Genomic DNA, 9,898 nt, shown 5'->3' with positions numbered 1-9,898 from the left:
CAAGAGCCAAAGAAGCTGAAATTCCTAAGAAGCCTTAGTCCCTTCTCTCCAGTTTGGAGGCTAAGCCTCCTGGGATATAGTTTTTGAATAAGAGTCAAGATGAAGGAATTTCTAGGGTTGTACCATTTGGCTAAATGGGAAGAGGGATTAGAAAGAGGACTAGGGCCTCTAGGTTGGGAAATGCCAGAGTTTAAAGTTACTCAGTGTCCAGTGCACCACAATTTGGCAAACTAGGAGATGGAAGAACGGGAAAGGAACCATCCGAGAGAGCAGACCACTGGAGCAGCTAAAGAGGTGCTACTGCCACACAGAGGTATTTTAGATATTTCAGTTTCTATTTTCAAGAAAATTTTCATGCCCTTTCTTGCTAGAAAATGGAAGGGAGAAATCTGCCTCAGAGACCAGACTCTTACCTATAAAAATAACATAAACTTTCACTGGAAATAAGTTCTACAGCTAAGGAAATTCTAAAGACTGCGAGAGATGTTATTATAAAAGTCTGCTGGACTTATCCTATCACAAGTTAATAGTAGCTCTCAATGTGTTATGGACTAAGAGTGCAACTCTGCTCCAAGAATTTCCTTTTCTTTTTCTGCATTTTTGAAACAAAACATAGAAGAAGTAAAAGCACTGTAGCTGCAGTGAGTCTGTTGTTCTCTCTATCCAAGTGTCTCCTGCTTCTGTACAAGGATGAATACGGGGCTGCAGCTCACTCTTAGCAAAAATTGCAGCTGTTGGTTGATTGTGTTCTCGCCAGCATTCCATGGGGGAGGGAGGAGGGGGGAAGGGAGAGGAGAGGAAGGGAGAGGGGAGGGACAGAGAGACAGAGAGGAAGCAAGAGACAAAGAGACAGAAAGAGATTTCCAAGTTGGTTCCAGTCTCCAGCTCCCTTCAGAAGTAAAAAAGAGCTCACAGGGAAGGCTCCTCATTCCAGTTCTTAGAGAAAATCAAGCTCCAAAGCCTGGTGAAGGGATACTAGGTCTCCATGGTTTGTGATCCTCCAGAAAGGCATGTTGTGCTAGAAGACAGTGGGGAGGAACAGCTGGTTAGTCTAAGCTCTTTTGAGAGCTCATATTTACCCATTCCCCTCCCTCCATAGACTCCCCAAGGTACGTGGTAAACCCTACCTACCCCTGCCCACTCCATAGGGCTGTCATAAGGGTCAGAGAAGTCATATGTATAAGGACTTTGTTTATTATAGACACTAGATAAATGAAAGAGATTTTTATTAGGTTTCAGTAGTAACTTTGCTCTTTTATGAGATATCTAACTGTTCTAGCTGTTATATAGGGTCCTCAGAATCAAATAAAATGGTCCAGGTAAAAAATCAGTATTGATAAAATATTATGTTATTAGCTACAAGACCCAAATCTTATTTGTGTCCAAGATGCAGAATGTACAGATCTGGGAAATAATAATCCCATTATATCATGCTATCAGAATCATGTTCAGAATACTGTGTGCTGTTCTGGAAGCCACATTTTTTTTTTTTTTTTTGAGTTGGAGCCTCACTCTGTTGCCCAGACTGGAGTGCAGTGGCCGCGCCTGGCCACTGCAACCTCGACCTGCTGGGCTCCGGTGATCCTTGCGCCTCAGCCTTCCAAGTAGCTGGAACTATAGGCGCGCACTACCACACCTGGCTAATTTTTGATTTATTGTAGAGATGAGGTCTCGCCAAGTTGCCCAGGTGGGTCTCAAACCTGCGGGCTAACGCAATCCACTCACCTCAGCCTCCCAAAGCGCGGGATTACAGGCTGAGCCACCGAGCCCAGCTTTGAAGCCACATTTTAAAGGAGGGATCTGATAAACCCAAGTGTTAAAAATGACGTTCTGTGAAGCTGGAGTAGATTAGCTTTACTGATCGTCTTGTTCAAACTGGTTCTAAATTACTTAGAATACTGAGGTCCTAGAATACAGTTATTTTGACATACAGCCTAGTTTTTTTTTCCCCCAAGCCAGCTGCTCACACATAATATTTAAAAGGCTATTAGTATACAAAAGAAGGAGACTTACAATGTTATGCTCAGGAGTGCCAAACTAGGACCAGTATGTGAAAGTCAGAGAGATAAACTTTTGGTCAATGGAAGGAGGAAAATCCCAACAGCTTGGCTCTGACCCACAGCAGAAGAGGGAATCAGTGTCCTTCTCCTTGGGGTATTCAAGCCAAGACTAGTGAGTTTTATGTCTGAAAGGCTGCAGAAAGGATCCCTCACAGAGTGAAAAGTGAACTGTATAAAGCACTCAAGCATCTTCCAAAGGGTGTACTCTACTATAGATGATTACAGACATCAGCTCAGAGACACTAACTCTGCTAAGGTCTTTCTCTCCTCCATACCTTTCTTCAGTCCTAGAAGCACTTTACAATCAAAGTTTCAGTGATTAACATATGCAAAAAAAAAAAAAGATCCTTGAATTGCTAAAGTGGCAAATGAAAACAGAATAAAGTAATAACAGCTAACTACCACTCTCACAGTTTATTATAGCTGCCAAGGTTTCTACATTAACTGGGTGAAGAAAACCAGGGCATTTGGCCACTCAGTGCTTCACTTCCAAGTCTAAGAAATAGAGTTGCTGGAAGAAAATAAACTGGGAAGGAAAGAACTTCTTTAGGTTCATTTAGCATATGCGGAAACTCAAAAAGGATAAGTAAAGGTTCAATAGATTGCTAAGATTTCATAGTTTTTACCATTTTTCTAATTGCTTGATGTATAGCCACACACTATTTTTTCTTTCTTTCCTTTTTTTTTAACCATGGTTACCTGTTTGGCTGCAATTTCTTCATCTCGTCCATCTCCAATCACTACATATGTGACTTTCTTTCCAAACCTTGATACAATTCTCTCAAAGCAGCTCTCCTTACCTGATAAGAAAAAGAAACTTCCTATTAGGATATCCTTCTCTTATCTTTTTGTCAAAACTAAAAGAAGGGGCTGCTGCTAGGTTCACTTGCCTGTGCTTAGGCAGACCAAATGGCAGCCCGTGTAGTTTGGCTGGTGAGGTTTAGAGGTGAGAGCTTAGACCCTCTGCCCAAAGAATGGGAAATTGTACCATTAAAACAACAAAGACAACTTATTTACCTTCACATTGAAGGTGAAGTCCCTGAAATCTTAGTATGAGGGAATTTCTATAAATAGGAGGCTAAGGAGCTTCCTATGACAGTGGTGAACACCATCTCCCTCTTCAACATCTCCTGTACTGTATAGCTTACAAAGCACTTACTCCTTCTCTCAAAATAATCCAGCGAGATGGGTACCATTCCCTATTTTACAGATGACAATGTGACTCACAGGTTTGGTAACTTGCCCCAAGATAACAAATGAGCCAGAATTTGGGCTTAAGGCCCCTGAATCCAAATCTAAACTCTGGCCATTGTGCCATAATGAATGAGTGATTTTTGAAGGGATATGTTTTAGGGTAGGAAAGAGAAGAAGAAGCATAAGGCCCTGATTGCTTGTTAGAAATAAGCTTTAGGGAGTCTGAGGGGAGCAGACTGCCTGAGCAGGTTCAATAACAGCATGGGCAACTTGGTGAGACCTCACCTCTACACTAAATCAACAAATTAGCCAGGCATGGTAGTGCATGCCTGTAGTTCCAGCTACTCGGAAGGCTGAAGTGGAAAGATCGCCTGAGCCCAGCAGGTTGACACTAGGGTGGCCGTGAGAATGCCACTGTACTCCAGCATGGGCAAAGGAGTGAGACTTCAATTAAAAAAAAAAAAAAGAAATAAGTAACAGGCAAAAAAGTTATTTCCCTTCAGTTTTTTTTTTTTTTTAAGTCAGAGTCTCACTCTGATGCCCAGGCTGGAGAGTAGTGACATGCTCACGGCCACCATAGCCATGACCTGCTGGACTCAGGCGCTCCATCTGCCTCAGTCTTCCAAGTAGCTGGAATCACAGGCGTGTAGTACCATGCCTGGCTAATTCTGTTGATTTGTTGTAGAGAAAGGTCTTGCCAAGTTGCCCAAGCTGGTCTAGAACCCTTGGACTCAGGCAATCTTCTTGCCACCATCTCCCAAAGTGCTGGGATTACAGGCATGAGCCACAGTGCCTGGCCCTCCAATTCTTTATTTTCCAGAAACAGTCCTGGGCAAAAGCCTTGTGTCTTTCAGTGGGAAAGGAGTCTCAGAGTAGAACTGAGAAAAGTGACAAATAGATATGGCAGCAACATTTGTCACTTCCGGAGTTTCCTCACTTATTATACTTCTAGTTGTAACCAAGATACTGTATCAATGAAATGGACCTTGGGAAATGGATGATTTAAATCCATTGCAGACAGTTCTGAGAAACAGGACAGTGTATCAAATTTCAAACCCCATCTGGAACCAACACCTAAAACATGCAGATGATACTGCAGTGGCAAAGATACTTAATTTGCATAAAAATAAAATTATATCCTTTGCTCTTTCTTTATTATCTTTTAAACTTTCTCTGCTTCTGTCACCTTCGGTTAGGCAAGGCCCTAACTGGCTTCCTTCTTCATCCTGCTCCAGTAACCTTGTTCTGATTTCTTGCCATCCAGTGACTTAGCGCCAGGGTTCCTGTGTGACTAAGATACCGGTCCCTCTTTCTCAAGACAATTGACTGCCATCTGCTGGAAAACTGTTGTACTAATATACAAATACATAAGTCTAAGATGAATATAACATAACTGACAAGTTATGTAATATACTTTGTCTATACATCCATACTCATAAGTCCTGCTTGGCACATCTGAGCAACTGCAAATCTTTGACATCCCTACCCAAGTGGTACCTCAAAACAGATGGATCTGTCACTTGGACCAGTCTCCCACTTATAATACAAGGCTTGGCTCAGGTGCACTAAGATCCCTCTTAGTGCTAACATTTCATAATAGCATTGTCATGCCTTACATTCATATGAAGCACTCAATCAATGTTTGCTGAATACATGGATATTAAAAATCTCAGATGGGCTGGGCACAGTGGCTCAAGCCTGTAATCCCAGAACTTTGGGAAGCCGAGGCGAGAGGACTACCTGACTCCAAGGGTTCAAGACCAGCCTGGGTAACTTGGTGAGAGATCGTCTCTACAATCAATCAAAAAATTAGTAGCCAGGCTCGGTGGCTCAGCCTGTAATCCCGCGCCTTTAGGAGGCTGAGGTGAGTGGATTGCTTGAGCCCACAGGTTCGAGACCCGCCTGGGCAACTTGGCGAGACCTCATCTCTACAATAAATCAAAAATTAGCCAGGCGTGGTAGCGCGTGCCTATAGTTCCAGCTACTTGGAAGGCTGAGGTGGAAGGATCGCTGGAGCCCAGCAAGTCGAGGCTGCGGTGGCCGGGAGCAGTCACTGCACTCCAGTCTGGGCAACACAGTGAGACTTCAACTCAAAAAAAAAAAAACAAAAAAAATTGTAAGGCATGGTGGCAACAGAATGAGACTCTGACTCTAAAATAAAATAAAATAAAATAAGATAAAATAAAAAAACCCAGATGATTTAAGTGGAAGACTATAGTCCATGTCTTAAGCTCACTTCAGTTCAAACATTAAATCATTCAACGAATACTAAATTCTTATTATGTTTAAGGTGTTGAAGAGTTCTTTATCTAATTCAATTACAACCATTACAGCCTTACAAACTAAACTAACCTCCACCAAATCCACAGTCTACTATGATCTGTCTATAGAAAAAAACTCTTAAGTGATTTTAGACTTTTTCCTAAGACCCAACAAAGGCAACACCTCATATTTAGAGGACAAGGACACAGAGATATTTTCATCGTCCTAGCATGAAATGATCAAGGATGAAACACACTCTGGAATGTCTCCTCTAAAAGAACTGAGAGACTAAAAGAGTTATTAACAGCTCAAGGTAAAGAAGTAGCTACATGAAAAGAAATGGCTCTCAGCTGGGCTCGGTGGCTCAGCCCGTAATCTTAGCACTTTGGGAGGCTGAGGTGAGTGGATTGCCTGAGCCTGCGCGTTTGAGACCCGCATGGGCAACTTGATGAGATCTCATCACTACAATAAATCAAAAATTAGCCAGGCGTGATAGTGCGCGCCTGTAGTTCCACCTACTTGGAAGGCTGAGGCGGAAGGATCGCCGGAGCCCAGCAGGTTGAGGCTGCGGTGGCCGGGAGCGGCCACTGCACTCAAGTCTCGGTGAGAGAGTGAGGCTCCAACTCAAAAAAAAAAAAAGAAAAAAAAGAAATGGCTCTCATATAGTTGGTAAAATACTTCTATTTATACTCTCAAAAACAATCCTGGATATGAGCTTTCTTGTTCAGGAGGATAAGGGCAATGACTACTCAGTTTACCAAATGTCAAGCAATTAGAGCTGGTGAACTGTAAGACCAATCATGCCTTTGGGGAATATTAGTTCCTGGGTTTTCTCTATCAGAAATACTTCTGTTATTTTCAGAAATGATTTTGGGAGTTCTCTTAAATGTCTAAGATTACAGAGTGGCCCTTAAGAGAACCACACTTGATATCATTTGAGAGAAACTGAAAAAATACTCTCTCTCTTTGCTTCCATTTCACAGTTCTGTGAAGGAAAGCCTCAAGCCTCCCACTGCAGGTTCACAAATTAGCTCTGGATGAACCAAGACTAAGGAAAATCACCAAATAAGCACACTGTCAGAGGGAATAAAATTATTTCCATTAGTTTGATGAATCTGTGGGTGCCAGAACTCAGTATGAGGTCTGACATAAGTTTGCGAACTTGCCACTGTGCGCTTACATTGGCAGCATTATACACACAACTCGGGAAGGTTTCCTAACCTTGGCCTATCAATGTCTCACAGTATGATGATGTTGATGTGTGGCGGTGTCTTGCTAAGTGGTGCTCATTATAGCTGTTGTTATGTTTTTGTGTGCCATTGTGAGAATGCTGGAGCTTGAATCAGAGTAACGAACTATCATTAAATTTATTAAACTCATCAAGAGTGAAAGTGAAATCAGGGACATGTTAGTCTAAGTTTATGGGGATAACGCCATAAAGAAAATGGCAGTGTACAAATGTATTAAATGGTTTTCTGAGTGGAGAGCTTCACTGATGAAAAGAGGTCAAGACAGCCAGTAATGAGCAGAATTGATAAAAACATCACAAACATTTGTCAAACTGTGCATCAAAATCGGCACCTGACTGTGAGAAACATAGCAGACCAAATAAACATTAATAGAGAAACAAGAAAATCTTAACAGAAAAGTCTCTACACGAGAAAGGTATGTGCAAAAATGGTCCCGAAGGAGCTCTTGCATCATGACAATGTACCAGCTCACACAGCACTATCTATGAAAGAGTTTTTAGCCAGTAAACTAACTGTATTGGATCACCTTCCCTACTCACTGATCTGGCCTCCAATGACTTTTTTCTTTACTTGAAGATAAAGGAAATACTGAAAGGAAGACATTCAATGACATTCAGGATGTCAGTCAGGGTAATACAATGATATCCCTAATGGCAATTCCAGAAAAGAGTTCCAATTTTGCTTTGATGGGTGGACTAGACACTGGTGTCGGTGCATAACTTCTCAAGGGGAGTCCTTGAAGGTGACCATAGTGATATTCAGCAATGAGGTATGTAAGCATTTTTCCAGGTAGAGTTTGCGAACCTAATTGTCAGACTACGCATAATAAGCACTACAGAAAATCTACCTTTCAGGTGTGGATCAGTGAGTGCTCTGGGTTCTTTTTTTTTTTTTGAGTTGGAGTCTCACTCTGTTGCCCAGACTGGAGTGCAGTGGCCGCTCCCGGCCACTGCAGCCTCGACCTGCTGGGCTCTGGCGATCCTTCTGTCTCAGTCTTCCAAGTAGCTGGAATTACAGGCGCGTGCTACCACGCCCGGCTAATTGTTTTGATTTATTGCAGAGATGAGGTCTCGCCAAGTTGCCCAGGTTGGTCTCGAACCCGCAGGCTCGGGCAATCCACTCACTTCAGCCTCCCAAGGCACAGGATTACAGGCTGAGCCACCAAGCCCCGCTGTGCTCTGGGTTCTTATACCATGCATAGTAAAGCAGTGATGGCAGTAGCACTACCCGAATGGAGTTTTCATATATGTCATTCCTGCTACCCCAATCCCTGGAAAATGAAATAAATCAACCACACAAAAATGTATGGAGAATTAAAAAAAAAAAAATGCCTACCACCGACACAGCTTAGTCAAATCTTAACACTTTATGGCTGCTTAAATTAAAAATAAGATATTTTACTTAAAATTTATAATTTATAAATATATTACTTAGAATTTCCCAAGTACCCCTAAAAACGTAAGCATTTTAAACTATGTAAATGCTGCATTCTGCACTTTTATCTGTCTGCAATGTTTTGTGTTTAACATTGTTTCTCATATCAATCCTTATGAGAATATGTAATTTTAGTTTATTTACTTTTAACTACAATATAGTATTCCACTGTTTGAATACACCCATTTTCTGTTCATGGTCAATTATTTCCAACTATTTTTTATTATGAACAAGGCTGCATCAAAAAATCCTTGCAACATGTCTCCTTGAGCACGTGAAAATTACTCAAGGCAAGGGTCAAAAAAAAATTTTTTTTTTTTGAGACAGGGTCTTACTCTGTTTTCCAGGCTGGAGTGCAGTGGCACGATCATGGCTCATTGCAGGCTCAACCTCCTGGGACCAGGCAATCCTTTCTCAGCCTACTGAGTCTCTGGGTCTATAGGCACATTTCACCACACCCAGCTCATTTTTATTTTTATTTTTTGAGTTGGAGTTTCACCCTGTAACTCAGGCTGGAGTACAGTGGCATGCTCACGGCCACCGCAGCCTTGACCTGGTGGGCTCAGGAGATCTTTTTGCCTCAGTCTTCCAAGTAGCTGGAACTACAGACATGTGCCACCATGCTCAGCTAATTTTTGACTTTATTGTACAAATGAGGTCTCACCAAGTTGCCCAGGCTAGTCTCAAACTCATAGGCTCAGGCAATCCTCTCACCTCAGTCTCCCAAAGTGCTAGGATTATATGCTTGAGTTACTATGTCTGGCCTACCCCCAACTCATTAAAACAATTTTTTTTTGCAGAGATGGTGTCTTATTTTGTTGCCTAAGCTGGTTTTGAATTCCTGGGCTCAAGTGATCCTCCTGCCTCAGCCTTCCAGAGTGCTGGGATTATAAGCATGAGCCACCATGCCCAGCTAGCAAATTTTTTCTGTAGAGTCAGACAGTAAATATATCAGGCTTTACAAGCCATATGGTCTCTATTCCAACTATTCAACTTTGCTATTATAATGTGAAAACAGCTGTATAAATGAATGGGCATGGCTATGTTTCAACAAAACCTTTCAAAACAGCAGGAGGCAAGATTTAGCCATGGGCTATAATCTGCAGACCCTTGCTCTTAAGTATATTAATCTAAAAGTGGAATTGCTTAATCATAGGGTTATACAGATCTCTAACTTTATTAGATATTAACAAACTGTTCTCCAAAAAAGGTTATTTCTATTTTCAATCCCATCTGTAGGGTAAGAGTTCATTGTATATTAAGAAAGCTTAGCATTATCAGATTTAAATAGTCTCATGGGTGAGAAATACACTACATTTTAGGTTGCATTTTCTTAATTTTCGGTTCCTTAATTGGTGAAGTTAAAGAATTTTTCATGTTTACTGATATTTCTTTTTCCTTGCAACTGGCTGTTTCAAGGTCTTTACCTATTTATCTATATTCAAAATTCTCTGCTGTCTAATTACTTGCAGAAGTTCTATATAAATTCTTTATACTAACTGTTAATTAAAGTGTTGCATCTTCTTCCATAATCCGAAAGTAGGTGTGCATTAAAAAAAAAATTCCAGTTTGTAGCTTGTCCCTGTTATCTTTCTTTGTATGTAAAATTAAAAGCCTCATGCAATCAAAATGATTTTTTTTTTGGTTTTCTTTTTTTTTTTTTGAGTTGGAGTCTCACTCTGTCGCCCAGACTGGAGT

General features: G+C 41.3%; 1 protein-coding gene across 3 annotated transcripts in view; it reads right to left on the bottom strand.

The window, feature by feature from the left end:
• Positions 1-742: 742 nt before the first annotated feature.
• Positions 743-9,898, bottom strand: part of EYA3 (EYA transcriptional coactivator and phosphatase 3) — a 114,546-nt gene continuing 105,390 nt past the window's right edge. Inside the window, exons 18-19 of one of the 3 annotated variants that reach the window (XM_008066493.2) lie at positions 2,760-2,860; positions 743-1,018 (exon numbers count right to left, since the gene is read on the bottom strand). In XM_008066493.2, the coding sequence (XP_008064684.1) occupies positions 938-1,018; positions 2,760-2,860 (182 nt within the window). In that variant the 3' untranslated portion in view covers positions 743-937. The remainder of the gene's footprint in view (positions 1,019-2,759; positions 2,861-9,898) is intronic. The other 2 variants (XM_008066500.1, XM_008066497.1) reach the window with 2 other exon arrangements.

The sequence above is a fragment of the Carlito syrichta genome, unplaced genomic scaffold (genome assembly GCF_000164805.1).
Source record: "Carlito syrichta isolate Samal-C Ts95f unplaced genomic scaffold, Tarsius_syrichta-2.0.1 Scaffold105233, whole genome shotgun sequence".
Lineage (NCBI taxonomy): Eukaryota > Metazoa > Chordata > Mammalia > Primates > Tarsiidae > Carlito > Carlito syrichta.
This window is presented reverse-complemented; position numbering and strand designations above follow the sequence as displayed.